General features: G+C 42.5%; 1 protein-coding gene across 1 annotated transcript in view; it reads right to left on the minus strand.

Moving 5' to 3' along the window:
- The window catches only part of PDLIM4 (PDZ and LIM domain 4), an 88,198-nt gene that overhangs the window by 57,976 nt on the left and 5,994 nt on the right, over positions 1–24,228 (minus strand). The window contains exon 2 of the mRNA XM_019535044.1: positions 6,035–6,186. Coding sequence (XP_019390589.1) covers positions 6,035–6,162 — 128 coding nt within the window. The 5' untranslated portion in view covers positions 6,163–6,186. The remainder of the gene's footprint in view (positions 1–6,034; positions 6,187–24,228) is intronic.

Consider the following 24,228-nt stretch of genomic DNA (forward strand, 5'->3'; position numbering starts at 1 on the left):
AGAAAGCTGAGCAGCAGCTTGGGTAAGGGAAAGGGTTCTGAACAGCACTTGATGAGAGTACAGGGCTAATTTGTGGCATGCTGCCAAAAAGGTTGCCTCTCTTGCTTTAATGTTAAATTGAGAGAAGAGAGAACTTTTTGCATTTATCCACAGTCAGCTAGAGGTACACCTCACATGGCTAAAATACCTTTTACACCAGGAGTTCCTTCCGTCAAAAGACAGGTGACATGCAAAAGCTGGGCAGCACGAGGAAAGCTATGGTGCTACACAAAATCCAGTCATTCTGAAGTTTTATACTTTACACATCACCAGATTATAGGAGTGCCTTATCCGAGTTAAGGTTAGAAGGGAACCAACCCTAACTTAAGCAAGGACAGACTATGGGTGTTAGTGCCGTGATGTCCAGGGTTGTTGATCTGTCCCCTTTCAAAAGGACAAAATTCTTTGTTTATATTAATTATTCCTCTAGTCAGATTTTCCTTCTGAACTTCCCAGAATTGAGTCAAAGGACATTTCATGAATGCAGTTTGAAATACAAAACCAATTTTGTTAAAATCCAAATCCAGCAGAATGTCAAGGGTTCAGCAAGAAAGGGCGCTGGGTGAAAAAAATCCCAAAAGCAGCAAAAGGATGAAAGATGTTCATTGAGAGGTTCATTGGCCTACCCTTGGATATGATAATTAGTCACATAATCACAGCTGGACTGGCAAGCTTTAGACAGTGCCAGATATTTGCTCAGCAGATGCAACAAATAAATAACCCTGCCATTCCAGAGATGTTATGTCCATGTATACCACTATTTTTAAAAATCCTAATTTTAAAAGAATAAGATTTTTATACCAATCTATAAAGCATTTCTGGTCACAAGCAAAGGACGGCAGGGGCAAGAGGGGGTGATATAGACTGTTGAAGGATGTTCACAGGATAGAATAGCATCACACTCAGCGGCTTAATTGGTGAACTAGGATGGTACCTAAAGCCAATTCCACACAGGGCTAATTACTTCACACCACTCAAGCTGAAAAGACTTTCAGTAGTGTGAGACTAGCAGCTCTAGACAACAAAACCCCAAACCATACCTATTATCCCCAGGGATACTTGGTTCACTAAAATTATCTCACTCCTTTATTAGAAAGGCAGCACTTAAACAGTGATTCATTTTCAGTGAGGATGTAATTCTGAATCCGTCTTGAGCAATGACTAACAACTGAGCAGAATTAATTGGCACGTCAAAGGATCACTTGGGACAGAGGAGAGAAATCCAACATCCATGTCACCAAACAGTCAGTTTGGCCAAGCTAAGAATAGATATAATAAAATGTTACTGTAGTTACTTTTCTTACTGTATAAAATAGTTTTCCATTTTCCCTATTCAAAGAAAGACCTTAAATAGAGATTTATTAAATTAACTGTTAAAGCATCAAGGCAATTGTGCAGATTTATAAAGAATTAGGTAGCCAGGTTTGAAACAGCTGCAAAATCTAATCCTTAAACTAATACATGAAAAAAAATAAAATAAAATCAGCCACTTTGGATCCAGTTTCTCTCCTAGCTGCATCTGCACTACTCTCCTAAAAGTGAATGGATATTGTGCATGGACACTGAGAGGTTTCTTATCTCCCCAAAATTGGCCACGTGTTGCCTTTACCATTTTCACCAGTTCAGTGTCATTAAGGTCAGATGGACAGTTACAAACACAGTCATAACACCTGAACAGAAGATGTGAACATTTCACCTAGCAATTCCTGCATCAAGCATGAAACTCCTGGTCGAGTAATAAATGTTTTGATTTAGATTTAGAGCCTTTTGGAAAAAAACATTGCACCTTCTCTCAAAAGTTCAAGTGACAGAGAGTCTATCAAATTTCTTGGTCGATGGTTGTAAAGGCAAAATTACACCCGCTGTTAAAAATACACCCCTTATTTCTAGTCTCAGTTTATCTAGATATAGCTTCAAGCCAGTAGATCATGTTTTGCCTTTGCTTATTAGATCAAAGAGTTAGTATCAGAAATACCCTTCACGTACAGGAGCTTCCATCATCTCTTAAGCTTCTTCTAGATAAGTCAAAAAGAAGGCCTTGTTTAGTTTCTCACTATAAAGCATTCTGAGCAGCTGCCAGATTAGTGGTGATGCGTAGGGGGTGCACATGCAGCCCCTGAGAGCACCATGCTCCCTGCTCAGGCAATAAGAAGCGGGGCAGGCAGGAGTGCCGGTGCCCACCCTGCGAGCGCCGGCTAGGGAGTAGGAGCGCTGTAGCCGCTTCCCGGCCACCGTGATCGGCCGCAGGGGATCCCACCTCCGCCCCGGTCACTTACTAGTTGTGGGGGGGCATGTGCCCCGGACTAAGGTGGCACCAGTCACCCATGTGTCAAATCCTTCTGCAGAACTGACTCTGGTGTGACAGACAGTTGCACCGGTGCAGTACAACTCAGATTTCTTCTCTCAGCCACTGATGTGACTGAGGTAAGAACAAAACTATCACAATGGAGATTGACTTTCACTACAGTGCAGTTAACATTTAGTGTAGACACGTGCTAGCTACAACCATATATAAACACAGCTGTGATCAACAGGATTGTAGCACACATTTGCTGACCAGTACAACCATGAATCTTACTGATAGAGAACTGTGCTATAATAAAGCTGTGCAAAAGATGAACTTTCTTACATGACACTGATGACATTCAGCATAGATTTGAACACCTCTGACCACCCAGTGGAGCAACACCTTGATACACCCCAAAAGTTGTTAAGCAGTACACGGAAGAATCACTAGACTGGGCCTCAGAAGACCTGCATTCAGTTCAGGGCTGCCGGGGCAAGTCACATCTCTTTTTTCTATGCATGAAGATGCTGAAGTATGGAGATAATGATGCTGAGCTCCCTTGTAAACCCAAGAAGATCCATGGATACAGAATGTTATATAAAAGCTAGATATATTAACTAAGCTTGGCTGTTTCCAGTAGGATTCCATTCCCACAGCAGACCCTGACCGTGTCCGATTTTCCATCAGACCTCTCCAGAATTATTTAAGCACAGCCTGGTTGGGCGCTGGTCTACTTCCAACACTGGATGTTAGTCATCAATTTAACTTTATATTTGGCCTTTCTAAATGGAAAGAAGTCTCTCTTAAAACTGCTCTGGCAACAAAGTTTCTACTCACTGCTCATTTGATCTTATGCCATATCATGAAATAGTCATGTCATTTAACTTTGGAGGAAAAAAAAAAAAAAAAGATAGGGGGTTTTATAAAATAGCCCTTTGGAAGAAACCGTGAACCAATTGACTAAGTAGAGACAGTCAAAAAGCCCACGGCTGAATCAATTCAGTCTTTGTGGGTTAGTTTAAATTGCAGAGATTAAGCTGAGAAACAACTGGACAGACATTCGCTTTTGATTCAGGAAATGCAGTCACATGCCTGCGGTGGCTGAGGCCAGAAGCCAAGGGCACTAGAGCACAGCTCCCTGGCACATGGCCAGCACAGGCTGTGTGTTCATTTCCTCTTCCTCCTGCCCCTGAGGTCTCTGGGATTTGCAGCCCGGACTCACGCAACAGAACTCTGCAGGGTTCTCAGCCATTTTGAAGCTGGTTTATGTGCACTGATCTTCTGTTCTATACAGGTTTAAACCAGTTTCTCATTACTTAAACCAGTTTATGTATAACTTCTGTCTCCAGCCATTAAGTTTAATGAATCCTTCATAACAGCTCCACATTTTCATTTTTAAAAATATCTGTTACTGAGCATAGGCTGGATCATAGGGCTGGATGCAGCTCCCACTTGAATACAGAAGAACACTAAGTGACAGCTGCAGGGATTTGGATTGGGCATCAGTGAAATCACACAAGACTTAAATCCATTTATAGTCAAATTAAGACTCCATTTCAATGCATTTCTGTTGATCACTAATAATGAAGCCTCGCTCCAGTTCAGTATTTAAAAAAAGGTTCCAAGGTACTTGCTCCTTGGAAAATAGCCCCTCAACACGTAACTTATGGTTCCAGCAAGATTTTCACCTCTGCCTTCTCTGCCGTGTAGTAGAACAGAGAAGGGGGAGGAGGAGCGGAGAAGGGGCTTCTAGCTTGTTGGTGGAGATACAGGGAGTCCTCATTCTTCCTCTTTTGGTGTAACCCTCGTTTGGTGTCATGTACTCTGTCAGCCTCACTTGAGTGAGCCACTTGCAGGGATATGCAGAAAAAATGGTCTCTCTGTAGTTGTACAAAACCTTTCTTCTGGTGAGATGTTTTTCCAAACAAACTACTTCAGTTCATTTGGGGAGGAACCTTCATTTGCTCATACAGGACCTACCACAATGCGCTCCATTCTCAAAGAGGGTTGTTTCATTTAGGGCAGCTGTACAGAAGGAAAAAAAACAAACCACACTCTCCAATAAAGAATAGCACTTGTAAAACACTAATAGCTAATAACTTCATGCTGGATTTCCAGGTCCAGAAAGCTAAAGAGTTTTTAGAAGGAAGTATAAACAATAAATAGTAGCTCTTTACTTGAGGAAATGCCTTTTTAACTTGAAGTGGAAAAATTTTATAACCTTATTTAAATCTCTTAAAGATAACAGTCACTATTGTGCCTTATAAAGATCACTCATTCTGCTGAACAATTAAATAAATCTGTGGTTTAATTAGAAACATTTGGCCATGGAATGAGTTCTAACGGCAGTAAAACCAAAAATGCATTAATATGCAACTTTATTTTGCTTTAAAATTGTTCCAAAATAAAAGGCAGAATGCTGTGAGGTTTGTTAACTAACAAGCTGCCCATTTAAAAAAAAAAAAAAAAGGAAGAAAACTCATAGGATGGGATGCTTTTCCAAGCCAGACTTCGGTTCCAATTTTGCTATCAGTGAAGTCAGAAGATTTTGCCACTGGTTTTAAGGCTTCAATTCTGCCCCCCCCCAGACATAAATCTGCTTCTGCCAGAAGTCCTACACTGTGCAGATGTGGATTCAAATACCAACACAGAATCATAAACAGGACTTAAGAAGTCATCTAGTTCAACTTCTGCTCGAGGAAGGATCATCCCAATCATCTGTCTAACCTACACATCCAGTGACAGAGTCCACAGGCTCTTTAGATAATCTGTTCAAGTGCTTAACCATCTCTAGAGTTTGAAAACTCCTCCTAATATCCAACATAAATCCCCCTTTTTGCAATAGGCCGATTACTTCTGTCCTGTTCTCAGAGGAAAAGGGAACAGTTGCTCACAACTGTCCTTGCAACAACTCTTTTACCTATTTTTAGCTACCAAATCTCCACTTAAATCTTCTCTCCCCCAGACAAAATAACCCTAATTTTTCAAACCTCCCTACATCAGGTTTTGAAGACTTCTGCCCATTTTTTGTTGCAGCGAATTTGGAAAGAGTTCATGGGATCACATCTTTTGTGAAGTACAGAACACAAAACTGGGCATAGGACTTGAGGCGAGGTTCTCCCAAGCTGAACAGCGTGGAGGAATCACTCCTAGTGACTTCCACATAACATGAAAATAGGTTTTGGTGCAGTGTTATTAGATTGCTAACTCAGCTTGTGGTCCTCTTCAACCCTCAGGGCGTTTTCTGCAGCATTGCAGCCTAGCCAGTCATTCCCTTCTTTGCATTTATGCACTTCTGTTCCATCCTAAGTAAAATACTTTGCACTTGCCCATAGAGACACTTTTCCTATTTCTTTCAGGCCAGTTTTCCCTATATAGCAAGGTTATTTTGAATCCTAACCCTTCCTTCTTTCTGTCTGCTCCACAAGCTTGATGTTATCTACAATTTTACCAAACGTCCGCTCCAATCCATCCTCAGTGAAGATACCAAACAGTACTAGATCTTGGGGAACCCCAGCTCCTTTCAGTCTGGACTACCACAACTGAATACTTCCAATGCAGTCTGTTTTAAAGAGAAACAAAAGAAAATAGGAACAGTCACAGCTGCCTCGTGGCTGCAGATGAACACCTCAAGGAAAGGACATTTCTGTACAAATGTGGACACAGCAACTGTACTGGATGAGTTATTAAGTGTGTAAGGACACTTACCTGTTCACAGATAGCAACAGTTGGTCCATAGATGCTTTGATCTTGTTCTGTGCCTCTAGATGAGTCATGTTTTCTGTGCTCTCTCCATTAATTGCCAGAATAATATCTCCTGGGCAGAGGTTAGCCATGGCTGCCTTACTCCCAGGATTAATCTATACAAGGGGAAAAACAACAGCAGAAAAGAAGCATTATGAAAAAGGATGTTTAGTGTGAGGATATGAGAGAGTAAAAACATATGGTCTGTTGTTCAGAGTAAATCATAGGGGAGAGGTTTAGGGGAGCAGATATCCAAGTTTTTCTGGAATCTAAGCTACCATAAGTGAATAGTTTTCTATGGAAAGGGCCACTGTGTTTTGCCAAGACTGAAGATGCTACCACAGTTTGAGCACTAGGCTCAAAATTCATACTCTCAGATATAGTCACAATTTTTGGATGCCCATTTCTTCTTTTCTGAAGACAATGATCTGCAGCTATGCTGGATAATGTTAGGCCTGCATCAGAAGCTGAGCTGTTTAGGGTACAGACAGAAGCAGAGCTGACCTGAGCAGGGTGCGGGGCCCAGGGCAAATCAGCCCATGCGGGGCCCTGCTCCCACCCTGATCCTGCACACCCTGGATGCAAAGAAGCTGCCATCAACGGGCTGGGGGGTAGAGAGCAGCTGGACGCAAAGCCGGCAGCAGCAGTGTAGAGTCGTCATGGCCACTCTGCCCAGCTCCACAGAGCCCTCCCAGGGTCCAGGATCTGGGGCAATTGCACCGATTCCCCCCCCCCGGGACATCCCTGGACAGAAGTGCAGATCTCCACTGTAACTGAGAATGCTTTTCAGGAAGTATTCTGAATTACGACGATCCCCGGGACCAAACAGAAGTTCATTGTTCATTCCAGCAGAGAGAAGAATCTAGTTACTGGTTGGGAGCCTGCAGCCAGTTTAGCGTAACAATGGCCCTTCCTCCCTGCAGGGCTGCAAAGCTTTTGGAGGGGTTTCCCAGCTGACACTGGAGGGTGAGGTGGGTGAACTGGAGCTCCCCACCTCAGAGGGGCTCCAATACACCCGCTTCACCCTGCAGCAGGGCTGTAATACCCCCAAATCGAACTCCCTCCACTCCCTTTCCCACCTCCCATTCTGAAAAAGGCAGCAGGCTGGCAGGCAGCACAGACAGAAGTTACAGAGGACGCTCTGTTTTGAAGTCTTCATGTGACCCCCTCATGCAATGAGGGTTCAGATTTTCACTTGGTGGGACTGTTTTTTTTAAGCGGTTTGCAGCCATGGACTTGTGTTTGGTCACAGCTATAGACCACTTCCTGTGGCTAGATCAGACAAAAATTGTCACTTCTGTTGTCTTCAAGTCAACAGTAAGCCTTTGATTGGGTACTATTTGCAGACTCAATTTCTCACTTAAAAAAAAGCCCCACGTAATGAAGGACCTGTTTCAAAGCAAGTTGAGCAGCTACAGCCTTTGGACTCCTCCAGTTTATTTACAGGCCTTCATGAAATGTAAAAAGCTTCAGAGCTGAGTCTTGATGAGAAAACAAAATATTGTTTCTGCAATTAAAAAAAAAAGCAGCTATAGTATGCAGCAGCTGCATGATAGCAACTATCCTAACAGCTTCCTGCAGAGGCAAGACGTTCCTCATTACTGATCAGCTTTTCCTGACTACCATTCAGATAACGTACCACTTTCCAGTGCTGCATGAAATATTGTGCTGTTTATTAAATCGCCGTAACTTTTTCCCTGCTGTTCATGCATTAATGCCAATATTCAATTATGTTTCGGATTTTCCCCATGCAAAGACATGAGATGCCCAGGTGGCATTTGTGTCTGGACTATACAAACTCAGAGCCTCTCTCATAACAAGGTCTAGTTTTTGTGTTGTTTGCTTGTATTAAGGCCCAATATGGCTTTAATTTTCACAAGGATAATATAAAATACTACAAATTGGATGTGGGACAGCTGCCAATAAACATGTATTCAACTATATAAACTGTTGATAGCTATATATTTGTCCTCTAAATTTCTCTTCATAGCCTCTATTAATCCTGTCACATAGTTGCTTTAATAACCAATAGTATGGCTTATCTAGTGAGAATGTGCATTGTCTGATGAGATGATTTGTATTTCATTGCCCTCAAAAAGTAATGCTTTTTGGATCTCATTGAGTCTCTGTTTATATTATAATAATCTTATGTCTCAGGAGACAGACAACGACTTCAAACATCATTTGGTAGAGCAACTGAAACTTCTCTTTGACAGACAGACTGGGATCAGAAGGAAGTCTTCTTTAGGGTCAACTGGAGATTTCTCCTCCCCATCCCAGTAAAAGTAACGTTAATCATAAAATGACATCCTGTAACAGCTCTTGGCTAGTTCCCTTTCTCATGGAGATTTCTCACTTGGTTTCACTTCTACCACAACAGAGAGACTGTGGGCTGTTTGCAATACACTCGCACCGGGATTGTACGTGGCAGGGCTGTTGATTTTACAGTGCCGGCGCTATTAAGAATGATGTTTTGTATAAGAACGATAGGATTTGGTTTGAGAATAAAGCAAAAGGGCTCTCCAACCAACTGACTCGGTCGCTTCTGGAGGTTTCCAGGCAAGGAAGAAGAAACCATACCATCCACAGCCCCAGAAAGGACATTTCCTATACCAAAACCAACAATTCACTGTTCAACTCTGCACCAGTTCTTATATAAATTAGCCTTATGTGGAGCCAAATTCAGGCCCTGTCTGATTTTTGGATGCCGGAAGCCATGGCCAAGCACTAGAGATGATTAATAATCATTTTCAGCCTCAAGGGACACATAGGGCTCTTCACTAAAACAAGTGTGAGCATTATTCCTGCCTTGAAAAAAGAGTATATTTGTCTGGAGCGAGGAGGAGCACTGGTGTTATCTGGCTTCAGGCCCCTGGCAGGAATGTAATGGACAAAAACCAATTGAGTGACCACGACTGGAAGCATCCAGACCATGAAATGCATGCAGAATGCTCCCCTTTCATGACTATGGCTAGAGCATGAAATCTAAAGTTTGACAGAGATCAGCATCTCTCTTCAACAACAAGGTAAGCAGAACTGGCCGCCTAAATCTGGCTCTTATGTTCCAACATCATGAATCAGCTTTTATGATTTTTTTTTTCAATATTTTGTTCTCTATACACTGCTCAGCTTTCTAATTCCCTTGCTCACTTGCTCCACTGTGACAAATGTCTATTTTGTGCTGTTTAAAAAATCAAAAGAAACACTAGAAATGCAATGGATTCCACTCCCCTCCAGCAAGTTTATCCAAATTGGAGATGCTTGGAGAATAAGCCATTCATAAAATGGGACACTTTGTGGTTTCATATATTTTGGTTTCTGATTTATTTCAAATTACTTTGGCAGCACTTTCATATTAGATTTATTTTATGCTGTTCATGGGAATGCCTGAAGGTTGGGAATTGAATTGCATTTCCAGATCTCGTTAGTTTGGGACAGAACACTGATGTTTTGATTACTTGGGAGTTACTAATGTGCAGCAGGCTAGTAACATACCTTAGGCAAATTCTCCTGATGCAAACAGTTCATTCCCATTGACATTAAATAGATTGGACCAAAACCAGCAACAGGGAAGCATATGTTAATATAGGCCCTTTATGTGTTGCCCTTGGCCCAGACTGCATTTCAATCTTCCAGGGTAGATGCTGTGTTGAGCGCAGAATCGCACTGGCTTCAATGGGACACTGTGTAGGTAACAGGGATCTACACAAGAATCCCATTACTGGATCAGGACATCTGCAGATACAATAATGCAGTTGCTATACTGATTAGATAAGGGATATACTATTATCAAATATAGTACAAATATAGTTCCCTTAGGTCAAGGGAGAGGCCTGTGCTTTGAGTGACAAGTGACCAGGGTTCTAGTCTCAGTTGTCTAGGGACATTACTTTGCAATTGTGAAGGGGTCAAGGCCCCGGGGGGCCAGGGTTGGGCGGAAAACGGCGGAGTTCCGCCTAACTTCCGGGTGCGAACCCGGAAGTGGGCTCGGGAGCCTTTCCCTTCCCGGAACCCGGACAGATCCGGGTCGGGACCAGCCTGGAAAGATAAAAGGAGCCCCCCAACCCCAAACAGGGAGAGGGAGAGGCTCCAGCAGGAGCCTACGCCGGCGGCAGCGGAGCCGGGAGCCGCGGAGCAGAGGACGGCGGAGCCGGGAACTGCAGAGCCGTTGGCAGCGAGGCCAGCGGCAGCAGAGACGGTGGCAACAGATCCGGAGGGTCCTGGTAAGAGGAGCCCCGAAGGAAAGACCCTTCTCCGGCGGCTGCAGGCCGTTTGGCCACTTAACAAGACCCGCAGGGTTGGAGGTAAGCCCCAACGTGCCCCCGGGTCGCGAGCGACAGGCGGTAGGGGTACATTGACCCCAGGGCCGCAGGAGGCGGACTAAGCCAGGTACCGTGAGGATTCTTATAGGGTCCTGCAGCGGGAGGACGGAACCCCACTGCGGGATGGGTGGACAGACTAAGGGGCCCAGGGTCCCTGCCCGACTGGGGCCGAAGGCTATTGGAAGAAGGAAAATAACCTCCGCCCCAGAGAAGCGGGCGTCTACGTGTGGACTGACTTTATATTATCTTGTGTCATTGACCTTGTGACCTACTAGGGGCTAGCCCCTGTAGGGAGCCACCCAGAGGGCGGCTAACCCGGAGGACCGGGTGAGGGTGTAGGGGAGGAGGAGCCCTTAGGACCCCTGGACTTTAGAGTCGAGGGATCGCGTCCGGACTGCCTGCTTTCCCAGACGGGTGAACCCCCCAAAATTCCATCAAGTCGTGGCAGGAGAGATCGGCGGAAGCGCAACACGGACAGCAGATTCCCCCTCTTCTCCAGGGGCCATCTAGGGGATACAGGGGACCAGCACCAGGTAGTCCACCCCATCCCCCCACAGCAATGTATAAAGTAATTGTGTATGCTGCAGACTGAAGGGCTGTGGTGTTCAAAGTGATGCAACTGAAAAACGAGAAAGAGAAGAGATTTTAGGTAAGAGTTTTAACAGCCTCAGCATTAAGACCTAGAGTCTGCTCAAACTGGTTACCACAGTATGTGTAATGACTGAATCGGGTTGGAGAGCAGGCAAGGTTGCATGTGTTACAGGTACTGTATAAATACTGTACAGCTAAAAACCTGTGCCACCCAATTCCATTGTTACCTCCTGTATCATTTGAAAGTCACTTTTTAACCAGAGATCAGGGCCATTTTTTAAAAATAATGTATACTTATGTCTGCTGATGAATTTAGAGAACTGGGAGGGAGCGTGTTTAAAATAATATAGGAATGTGGATTCAATACGTTGAAGCACTCAGATGAAAAGAAGAATGGACCAAACCTTTTCAGAAAATAGCTAATCAGTCAAAATTGTTCTAAAATTAAGATGTAGGAACACAAACAATTTCAAAACTTATGGTAGCATCCAGAAGGCAGTTCCTGAGCTGAAACAAGTTGTTTTCCATAGAGCCAATGCAGGTTGTACCACTTGAGGATTCGCCCTGCCATTTCCATGTTAAATTGTTTCCTTGGGAACTATAAGAACAAAACAAAACAAAACAAAAAACCTTGCAGTAAGCCCCCCGCCACTATTGTTATAAATCGGATACTAGACAGTACTACAGGGTATTTCAGGAAGCAACAGATTCACTCCTTTGGTGAACACCTCTGGTTAACTCCCATAGATGTTATTCTAAGCTAAGACTCACTTCTTCCATGATGCCCAAAAGCAGTGAGTCAATAGGGAAACCCTTCCTCTGGGCTCCCCAGTGCATCCTGCTTATTCTGCATCTATATGATCTCTGTATTACAGACTCTTCTGGATGTGGGCTGCCTGCAAGGTAAGTTTTATACAACAATGAATATAGGAATGGGATTCAATTACTTAAGGATCTTGAGCCCTACTGATCATATGATCAGCTAGCACAGACTTTTGTATCTCAGGGAAGTCCACAGGAACATATAGGAGTAGGAAAGTATGTGTTAGGAGATCATATTTTAGGACTGGGAACCATAAACATTTGTGCACTCTGTTCCAGAGACATTCTCTTTAACATTTTCTCTATTTTAAATTATTTATTACTGTTCAATCATGCTGACCTATCTACCTACGCTCGCAAAGCAGCATTTGCCTTCCTTTTCCAATACCTTGGTACTTTGAAGACATCTGTAGAAGAAATTTCTCAGCTTGATCCTCCTTTGCATCAGGATAAAAACACAAGGATTTAAGTGGAATGGTTTCAATTTTAGAGATGCAGGTTTAATAAGAGAATTGAACTCTCTCTTTTACAACCTGTTCAAAACACTGACAAAGAATGCTAGATTTCAAAAACCTATGCCATTTGACCACCATTAGTGACATACTCTGGAAGAGGAATATATTTTATGTGGAAGCAGTTGAGGGAGGGTCAGTTATGCCAAATAATAACTTGCACATATTAAACATAATTTGCAGACTGTGCAAAGCCACTATTGTTATGTGGCACAAGGTGAGAAGCTGTACAACATACTAAAGCATGACATCAGTACCCACGATAATAATGTTTACCTTTTGTAGCAATAAGGTACGGAGTATTTAGAGAGAGACTTACAACCAAGAACAGAAAAAACAACCTGGCCTTAAACAAGAAATCCAGGAATTATCAAAGGAAATGTTTCTTTTTGAGACAAGCCAGAATTTGGTGTCAACTGAAAATTCCATTCATGTTCCAGGTCATCAATAACAGATGTTAAATGATGCTAGATCTAGCTCTGGTCTCTAAGTTACCCCATTAGCTAACTTTCCCAACTCAACACATTGTTAATTATCATTTTCTTGAATACAGTCAGAGCCAATATAAATGCACAGCCAAAATAAATTAATTGGATCTACAATGCAGATAAAAGACCCACCAGGCTGAACAGATGTAACTCAGTAATCTTTTACAAAATACTTCAAGTCTGCATGCCCTTGTAGACCTTTCCCACCATTTCCAACCCCCCATTTTTCAAGTAATATGTTTTGGGGAGATTGTCTATGCGCATGTATGGGCACAAAAATATGTTGTAGATGCACAAGAATCATCATGTGTTTCTGCACACTAGGTGATGATCACATGTATAAATGGCATGGACATCTGCCTTACCAACTAAACTATAAGTACACCACTTATAACAACATGCTCCTTATGTAAAATAATATGAAATGAGAAGGCTCATTACCTCTCCCCCCAAAAAAACCTCCCAAAACAATCCATTACTTTTATTTTCAAATGCTGGTGTACAGACATTTTGGAAACAGAAAATACAAGAAATTAAAAACTTGTAAATAAATTTGTGACAAAGGCATAGGGCAATTTGGAAAGTAAGTCACTGATGCAAGGGCAGGCAAGGTTATTTGGGTAAATGTGATATCTGTTATTAGATATCACATTTACCCAAATAACCTTGCCTGCGTATGCCCTTACATCAACACAGCTACAACCAATATCTGTGATGCAAATCATTTTCCCCTTACGGTATAGATAACAGACTCCCCCTGTGCTCGTCATTTAAGTATTGGCAATGCTGTAGGTAGCCTGTCTCTTTTGAGGTTTGCTTCTCCATATACAAAATATACACAGGTGCCACCCATGGTGTTTTAATTATCACTGCAGACTGTTTTGCCTTGACTTAATTCTGGAAGCTCGATTCATCTCTTTCCAGTCCCTTTGTGCCACTCCAGCTGCCCATAAACATTTTTGGCCTCGAGCTGAAGTTCTTACATTGGGCCTCCAATTTCTCCCAGTCATACTACTTTGCAGCTACTGAATCTATGCCTGTAGCTGATTTACTTATGTTTCCATAACCATGGATCAGACATGCTCCACAAAAGCCCACAAATCCAGGGAGTGCAAAGACGGTATAAGTGCACTTGTGTCCACTATCCTGCCCCTGCACCAAGCACAGGAACAGAAAAACAGACTGCCTTCTCTGCATTTGAGCAGTTAGCAATACAGCAAGCCAACAGCATGCTCTATGCCAGGGGCAGGCCATTATTTTGGGCAGAAGGCCACTTACTGCTCTATGCAATACAAAAGCCATACAAAGTCAGCCTACGTCCCAGAGAGCTCAGACTGACCCAGACACACAGGAACGTCCGAGAAACACAGAGGAGCTGTTAATACAAATGGCGATTCAAGGGAGACTATACATTTACTCTCTCTCCATCCCTCTGTGCTGTGTTGGAGACACTGACTGATGTGGGCGATCTGATAACACAGGAAGTTACAAATGAACTGTGTTTGTTCAGTTGGAGAATGAGCTTTTCAGAGGCTTTTCGCTCATTTTTACCCCATCCCCTTTTTCAGAACTGCCACTCACCACTTTCCTTTCCTCCCAGGGCAATGGAGCAACAGCATCAACGAGTCTCTTTGTGGTCCTGCCTGCAGCTGCTGACACGTGGAGTGGTCAACCCTCTCCCTCAGAGACTGCCCCACTTCCGTCATGATATGTAGCCTGCTTCTCTAGAGACTAAATCGGCACGGATTGCTTTCAAACTTATGACCTTGGCTGCGGATGGCGCTGCTACGCCAAGTTACAGTATCCCACAAGTTAAGAAAAAATAAACAGCTGAGTGGATGCTTAGATCCTATGGAATAGATTTTAAAAACACAGTGGCTATCTTATCTAGCCACTGGAGCCTGGTTATGATTTACTAAGTGCTAACATCTGACTTCAAGCCAGCAAAAGAAAATGCATTGAGGCTACTGCTTTCGTGTATGAGCTGGAGCTAGGAGTTGTGCAGCATCATTTTGTGACCTACATTATCTAGGTTAAGAAAAGTTGACACTCAGAACCCTGTTCTGCTTGTCCTCAAGGAGATCAAAATAGGCACCTTTCTGGGATGACAAACGGCAAGCTACACATCCAGACATAAGGGGCCAAGGGGTGAGAGCCATGGTGAAACCTCGGGGCATGAGCTAAGGGGGAAGAAAATTGCAAGCACTCCCCCCACCACCCCCCAAACTAGCATCACATGGATCATCACCATCCTGGCCATTTAGGGACCAACTCCGCACTTATCATTCACATTAGAATAACTTTCCTCAAACCCAGTTGCAATCAGACTTTGTGCTCATGTCACAGTTCTTTTTCCCAGCGTCTATTCTTTGTCCTTTTAGGCCATAACCCTTCAGTACACATCCTGTGCCTTCTTGAATTCCTGAAGAATGCTCAGTTTGGACCCTCCCGTAATGTAGTTAAAAATGACAAATTGACCAGAAGAAATTTTTTTCAGTACGCACATTACACTAACTGCATTTATTAAATGATGAAAATGTTCTCTCCCAGCAATCCCTTAATTCTACCTTTAAATATGAAGTCCTAGAAGTAAAAATGCGCTCAGCCAGCAAACCTGACTTTCAAAGGTATTTTAATGAACCATCACAGGCTACTGTGCTTTTTGCTCTTTATCAGTAATGCTTTTTACAGGCAAGTTAGAGCAACTTTCTGTTCTGCAACCATGATCAAAAGGCCTAGATCTCATATGGTCACATGTGGCCTTTCAAAGGTAACAAGATAATGTGACAAAATGAACAGCTCCCCACAGAATCAGTAATCTTGTTCTATTATCAGATAGCAGGTTATATAACACTGCAGTATCTTTATTGTTGGCTGTTGCTTTGGTTTTGTTTTTTTAAAGTAAGTAAATATTAAAAGTTAAACTATGCACTAGTGAAGCTCAATTCCCTTCCAGTAATTATTTACCAGTAATATTTTCCTGTCCATTTTATTAAGCTCTTATATTAGTTTTGTGCCTGAGCTATTCATTTTTCTTACTAATGTGATCTGAGTGCCATTATATGTGATGGGAAACATTCTGATTCATGTACACTGCAAAGTACATTAAGTAAAGCACAGTGGTTATAAAGGTAAACCTTTTCAGTTGTAAAAGGAAAAGGAAAAAGAGAGAGAGAAAAACTTAAGAACTGGTGGGTATAAAACACAGTGTTCTTGGTGCTCCTGGTTTTGTACTTTGCAGTTGGAGTGTGATAATCTTAAGACTTTGGGGATAAATAGTTGCCAAGGTTAGTCTGTTGATGGTATTTAGATGCCTAAAGATGCACCTCTAAAAATGTGGGCACCCATGATGATGCAGACGCCACAATGCTATAGACAAGAAGGTCCTGTGGTGTGCAGCTGTGATCCCATTTTCCACCCCTCTTGTTCATAGCCCATGAACAGAACCAATTCTCCTCCTTATCCTCAGTGGCAAGGATGAACTGCAGATACACTACTACAGCTACACATAACAGCTACCTCCATCATGCCCACAAAGGCTTAAAAATTTTGCAGAATCAAGCAAGTTAAGAGCACAAAAAAGTCACCCATTGGCCCACATAGGTAAGAAGGCAAAGGACACAATTAGACCAGTATAATAAATCCTTCTGGCAACATACCCTTTTATTTTATTCAGTGAACTGGTTTCAGCTGTAGCAGGAAAAGTTCTTTGCCCATCTAATTTGCACCTCCCATCACCGTATGGATACACCTACATTTGGAGACATTTCAAAAAGGGCATTGTTATGTGTGGATAAGCTGGGAACAATGCAAATACAGAAAAACAGCTTCAACTTTAACACTGCTTTGTTCAGGGTTCAATCTGAAGCAGTTTTCCTACATTGAAATCCTTCCCAGCCTGTCCACACATAACAGTTAGTAACAGCCACTGCCCTTCTGAAACATCTCCAAATGTATGTGTATCCACACCCTCAGAAAACTTTCTAGCACAGCAAACCTTATCTTGGGTAGACAAGCCCTCGTACTCCATTTCTGGAATCAAGCAGAAGAGGCCTGTGAAAGTTTGTTTGGAGCAATCCCCCGTGTGCTGCATTGGAGACCAAACGAGGTTATTTATAACTTTTTATTAAGGATTCCTGGATTTTTCATCCAATGCATAAATGTATATTATACCCTTCTAATACACACATTAAAGCAATGTTTTATCAGGTTTCCACGGCACACAAGTATGAGAAACCAAAATTTATTTTGCAGTTGATTATGAAAGTTCAAAAGATGGGTGAACTTGCATTGTACCCTACAGGTATCACTGTATCTTTCTCACTCAAAAGCTTAATAGGATGGCCTGAACCCCAATCCTGTTCCCACTGAGACCAGGAAAAGGGATGCCATTCTTGTGGAATGTGACGTTTTCTGGAAAAGGAACAGTGCTCATTTTCTGACATTAGGCATAAGGGGGGGGGTTCTGTTTTTATTTTTATTTTTTAATTTGGAAATCCCATTGTGAATTGTCCTCAAATAAACACCCGCGTCATTAATTTCCAGTGAAATTACTCTGAACCTCTGGTGGATGTGAACGTTAAACTTGGTGAGATTAGTACTGTCTTTTCATACACCTGTATTCCATCAGAAAGGATAAGCAATAGTGTGAACTTCAGAAGTGACCTTGTGATGCTTGGATGTTTTTCACTCCTTGCACACAGTACAGGTGTGCAAGCTAGTGATATCATTTGCCAAACAAATTCATTAAAATGATTTTTAGAAATAGCCATGAACAATAAATTTCTCCCCCCCAAAGAGAGAAGAATCAAGTGTTGTGGTTTGCCTTTCTGTAATTGTTTCATGGAACAACCCGTGTTTCACTGTGGAATTATGTATCCTGTGATGTAGCAGCCAACCCAGTTTTAGGACGCAGGTCCATAGAGTTTTACAACAAAACACAGTGTTTCCCACCATCATGCATTGCTGGCATTTGTTAAGTACCATATTTATTCAAATAGAAGATGATACTGAATACTAAGATGATGCTCCCTCAAACATTAAATATATGGAAAATTTATCATTTTCTTACAATTTTTCCAGGTATAGAATCTAATTATTGGAGGTTTGCCTTGAATTTGTTCCCGCCCCACTACTACAGCAGGGAAAGTAAAACTGGGGTGGGGAGGTGGGTGTCAGGTAGCCCTCTGCTCTCTGCTTCCCTCTGACTTTTTCCCCTGTCAGCCCCTGCTCTCCCCGAGCGCATGGAAGTAAGGATCAAATCTGAAAACAACCTTTACATTAAATATGGTTGTAGCAATTTGCATTTAGTACCCATGCACCCAGGTTATCCAGAAATGATATGTTACCTTTTTTTTTTTAAACCACTGCAAGTTTTAGCAGAGGTACTCCATAAACACACTTCTGAGCAGCACTTTGGCACCTACTTATATGTAGTATACAACACTTAATCTGAGCCTTCAAGAGGCTGACATGATATTAGCCAAAGGCTTGTGATTTGCCACATAGTTCGTTGGGCTGGGCTCCACCAGAGTCAAAAGCATTTCAAACCAGTTACCCTACAGCTCTGCATGACTCAGTATGTGTGTACTCCAGATACCCCACCCCTCCACCAAAGGATCCCTGTGCCATTTAGACCCCTCATGACTGGAACTGGGTGATCTTGTCAACAGTCCTGGGACGCTACAAAAGTTTATATGCAGATGAAGTGCAAGGCAACCTGGTCCAGCTTCACCTCATGGAAAACATGGTCAACTAATCATATAAACCAGAATGAGAGAGCAGACGACAGAGGGATTCTGAGCAAACTGTATGAAATATTGTGGCTCACCATGACTGGAAAGAGTCAGCAGTGAGGGGGACTGTACTTAATGGGCATTACCGTATGTCTTATTCAGGTATGCTACATTAACCTGCCCTTGTGGTAGGTTCCCATCAGCATATCAAATGTAGCAATTTTGGCATCAAGAGGAGGGGGTCAGGACTGGCTCTAGCCCTCTCAGTGCTGGCCTAGCATTGCAGCAGTACCTCTAGGCCCAGTGCCATTTCCCTGCAGAAAGAACACCTGCCCCAACCCCCACTTTTTTTAAGGGCAACATACATTCACAAACAAGATTCCCAGCACATTTGCCCAGTGTGGGCCATGTGTATTATAGTCATGCTCAGTGTTGGCTGCATTTAAACAACTACATAGTTGGTTTTCATTAATGAGCACATGCCGCTTTTGGCAGCAGTTTAATGATAGACAATGTATTTAGTGAGATTTTCTTGTATGCAATTATAAGATAAGGGGCTTTTTTCCCCATGCGAATTGAGGGGGGATGGGCAGGGAACGACACACCTTGTCTTTTATTCGAGGAAATATGGTATTTAATTTCTCAGCCATCTACTACACTTTAATGATAGTGATGCTGATAAACTTAAGAGCAACATTTTGAATTATTTACTGTCTCTCATACCCAGCCCCAGAAGCCAAGTGGTTTTATAAGAATCCTACCTTTAATTTAAAAACAGAGGGGGGAGGGAGGCAGCAGAGAAGCCTTCACAGCTGTTAAGACTGAAACCACGAAGCATGTACATCCTAAAAGCTGGGAAACTGGATTACAAATAAAACTAATTTTAAAGTCTTGTGAATTTTAAATGAGTTGCCTAACTTTGGGGGCCTGATATACAATTTTTACATGCTTGGGGCTGACCATATTTTTATTTTTAAAACAACGAGATGAGGGTTGTGTCTTTGTTAAAAACTAAAATGACACGTAATATTTTGGTACTGGAAAAGTACAAGTCATTTTAACCATTCTGATCCAGGAAGAAGCTAGTTTAATTTTAAAAAAGTGTTAAGTATCTAGCATTTTGACTGCATATATTTTTACAGTAACTCTTGACACCCATCTCAGAGCAATGGTTGAGGTTTTAATTTTAAAGCTGTTGATGTCATTAGACTAACATGTTTAAAATGCTGTAAATCCTCCTTATGTAGAACATTTTCTATTTTGTTCAGCCTGGGAAAGGCCGTTGCTGTTATAGGGTGTGTTAGGCTTATTTTGCTAAGCTCACATCAAGGTCAGACCTCATATGAATGGAACTATGTGAATCATTCTTTCCACCTGGTTTCCCATTCTGGATTATCAGTGTGCTTGATTACAGCAATTAGCATTAAACTTTCACTCTAGTGCAGTCTACCATTGTTATCTTCTAAACCAATACCAGGACCAGCCAGTAAGATTTTTATTCTATCCTTGCACCTATGTAGTAAAATCTGAGAACAGGGCCTTTAGGCAATGCCAGAGTATATTTAATCAATGTCCACATGTTCTTCGACTGAATTATTATAATTGCAATTTTGGCTGGGATTGTCCAAGATTCTCATTCTCAAAATAATCAAGTGTATTTGTGAGAACACCTGACATAAGCAAAATGCTTTTCTTATACCTGTAAATATACTTTGAATTAAAAAACTCTGCTACCCTGTAGTTCTCTCTTACAGGGGGGTATATAATCAGGCAAGACTAATGGAAAAAACTTTTCAGCATTTATTTTAGGCTTTGTGTATTCTAGCCAGTAAAGTTAATCCATCTCAAAGCTCTAATACACACTGATTACAGCAACAGATGAAATGATACAAGCTCTGTTAAGCATAGTCAAAGACAAATATTAGAACTCCAGAGATCAGAAAGCAAGCCAGGGAAACCAACACACAATAGCAGAAGACAGGGTAGAAGTGTACCTGATGGACTGACTGGATTTTGGACTCAATGGACTTGAGGTGTCCCTCCATAACTTTCATGAATTAGGTGGCACTCAATTTCTAAAATTAATTTTTATATTACAATACTTACTACCTTATACAGGGGTTGGACAGTAGGGGTGGGGGAATTGTCCAGGCAGGAACACACCCGAGTCTGGCTTATCTGTTTAACTCCACATGCCTCACCTATTTCCATACACCTCATGGTACACTTCAAGGCTAGGGACAGCCATTCAAAAAGCCTGAGCCCGAATTGATTCAATCTTTACAGGTTAGTCTAATCTGCAAAACTGGAACCGATATAGAGGTGGACAGGCATTCCCTTTTCAGTCCAGAAATGAGGGCGCATGCCTGCAGTGGCTCAGGCTAGAAGCCGGAGGGCACTAGAGCAGCCCTCCCTTGCCTTCCATACAGCTGAGCTGAAGCGGGGTGTGGCCAAGCCCAGGTAGGACACTCTGATTAGGGAGGGGTTCCCTCCCCACTTCTGACCAGGAGGGAGCCAGCAGGGAGTTGATAAAGCACTGAGTTACACAGCAGGGAGCTATACAGGTAGTTGTTAGCATTTAGCACGCATCAGCAAAACAAAAGGATCTCTCATAGCTTCATAGTTTCTAGGGTCAGAAGGGACCTGAGTAGATCATCTAGTTCGACCCCCTGCCACGGCAGGAAAGATTACTGGGGTCAAACGACCGCAGCAAGGTGTTCATCTAACCGCCTCTTAAAAGACCCCAGCATGAACTGTAGCCAGCACATGGTCTGCTAGCTAATGCTGAGTGGTGTCTGTGTAAGGCAGAAGGGATGGGGAATCCCTGCTTGAGCAGCGGGGGGAGGGAGCAAGCCAGGCAGACACCACTTTGTCTTCAGTCTCTGCTCGAGCTGCACCCAGGGAGCAGAGGGACTGGGCCAGCCCTGCTGGGCTAAAGCAAAGAGCACAGCCCCACCCAACAAAGCAGCTGGGATGCTGGAGGATTCTGATTTAACTTAAACCAGGAAGGGGTTTAGGACAGACACTGCATAAACTGGGTTGACCCAAATCAATTAAGTCTGATACTACATTCAACCAGGTTCATCTCAAACCAGTTTCAGCCTTTTTCCAACTAGTTTATGTGCACTGAACATGTGTTCTGTTAGAGGTTTAAACCAGTCTGTGTGTAATGTCTGTCCCTAGCCCAAAGGATCTGGCAGCACCCAGGGTGATACTAACTGGTCTAGATGCTATGACAACTCCTTTTATCTGATGAATTGATCTGTTGCTCAGACAGCTTATACATCTCAGATTCAATTAATCTATCAGGTGCACGTCTTCTCTGCCTTCTGCTTGGCATCAGACTAACCCAGCTAATTGCCTCTACTCATAAAAAAACCAATGGTCTAATTTGAGGATCTCAAAACAGGGGAGAAAGTGGGAGGGGGGGATACACTGTGGCCCTGGCTTAGTCTAAAATGTTTGTCTTGTGCAGTATTGTGATGTGCACAACCGTGCCAGGACTCAGCATCACAGTGATAAGCATCCTAATGATCAGGCCGCCTTACAGCTGGAGAAAGGGTTTACCAGCATTTGTATATGCCAGAACAACTGCTCTGTCAATAGACAATTTTATTCTTCTAGTCTCCCTCGGGGACTAATGGAATTTAATGGGAACAAACATTTGCTTGAATTTAAAATAAAACCTGAAGCTACTCAATTTCCTTTAAACTAAATACGTCATCATTCAAACCACATAAGTTCAAAGTGGACTGTAAATCAGTTATTTTTCATAAGTTACTTTGTTTTGTATAAATCTGGAGCAATATTGAAAACATTCTCTAATGCAATATTAGAAATGAACAGGCAAGTAAATGTATTAACTTAGCCAGGACAGTTATGAGTAATTTGTTTCATACAGTGAAGTATGAATTTATTCCAAGCATCATGGTCTAAAAAAAGGCTTGGAGTAACTTATCTGACTAAGCTGAAAGATGTCATTGACTTCAGTGCAGTTGGAGAGGAGTGAGGCCCAGGTAGCAAGTACATTTTAAGTAGGCATAATGTACATAAGAGTTTATCTACAGGAAGTCAGGGCTCCTGCTTTCTAGTCAGTGCTTAAATGCCAGTAGTAGGTACTATATAAAAACATGATAGACAGATAACCCCAGTCTGCCATACTATACAACTTAGGTGTAATAATACCTCAAAGAGGATGTAAGGCTCATTGTCTGTCAAGTGCATTGAGGATCTTGGAAGAAAGCTGCTGAATGCATTATTCTGTTTCTATTATTACATCGAGGCTGCTGGAAAAGATGAAGCATCAAAGAAATCTGAACTATGAGCTGGAAGTACAACAGCATTCCCACAGAGCGCTATTCATACAATCTGCAGTTCTTAGACTGATCAACTAAGCAGCAGCAGTTGACAGTAACCAGATACTTAATTAAATCTTAAATCTCATTTCTATCACAATAACTGTCAAGTCATTAGGCCAGCTTGAAGCAGCTGTTGCCTCTGAGTGTCACAAAAGGAAGGAAGAGAACAAGATGTACTTAGCTCAGCTCTACTGGATTGTAAAGCTGGGTATGAAACCTCATGAAACTCATGCGCTTGCTCTCGTGGCTCAGAAGACAGCTCTAGTGAGCAATGCCATTCCTGGCACTGCATTGCTATTCTAGTGCTGACACTAGTTAATCAAACATCATGGCATATTTCAGTACAAGGTATGTCTGAAGCTGCTGAGCAAACCCAGCCTTGCCAATTCACAGAAAGTAGAGAAAGAGTGAACTGAAGTATTTCTTCCTTCTAGCAAACCAGCATGTATTCCCAAGTCTGCTGTCCTGTCACTGATCCTCTTTTATTTATTTAAATTAAAACCAGAAGCAGTAAGATCGTATTATTAAAAAAAAAAAAAAGTGTCCCAAGCATGAACTGTATGTGCAGGCAGGAGTTCCAGCCTCCCGACAGTGATCTAGCACTGGAGTTACGGAAATCCTCCCAAAACCACCTTTATACAGACATGGCCACAAGTGCAGTGCAGCTCTTTACCCACCTCTGAGAATATCCACCTCCTGCTGCTCGCTGCCTTGAAGGACCAGGCCATTCTACCCGGTGAAGAGGTAGAGGGATAGGGGTTTTCAAGAGAACACAAATCTACTTCAAGAATATATGAGAGTAGCAATCATGTAAACTTTTCTAGAATGGACAACTGTCTGAACCTCACTGCTTGAAAACAATGGGCTGAACTGGCGTCGGCCTTAGTGGAACTAAAACGTGAAGGCCAAAGTCTGCCTCCATTTCCAGCTTTGCAATCCCATTTGCATAAATAGACTTTGGGAAGTGGGCGGCTGTAAAGGCTCCTCATCTTCACGCTGGGTGAGCGCTATTTTCAGCGTGCTTGCTGTAGGCCTGAGAGTGCTGACAGACCTCCACATTGCATTCAAATCAGGGACCGGGCTGCTCCAGGCAGAAGTTATTCTGTTCCATGGCAGTCTACTAATAGGCAAAAAAACCAATTATTTATCTGCTGAAGATTTAAAGGACACACACACGTAGAAGATAAATGGCTTGGGTCTGGTCCTGACGTAGGAGTCAGAACCAAATTATTCAGCCCTGAGCTATTAGGGAGACATCATTGTCAAGCTAAAAAATAGTGCATCAGCTCTTGAAATCCTCCCCCTGTCTGCACACAAGTTCCTGTTACAG

This window comes from Crocodylus porosus, unplaced genomic scaffold, assembly GCF_001723895.1.
Source record: "Crocodylus porosus isolate Cpor-Errol unplaced genomic scaffold, CroPor_comp1, whole genome shotgun sequence".
In the NCBI taxonomy this organism is placed as follows: domain Eukaryota; kingdom Metazoa; phylum Chordata; order Crocodylia; family Crocodylidae; genus Crocodylus; species Crocodylus porosus.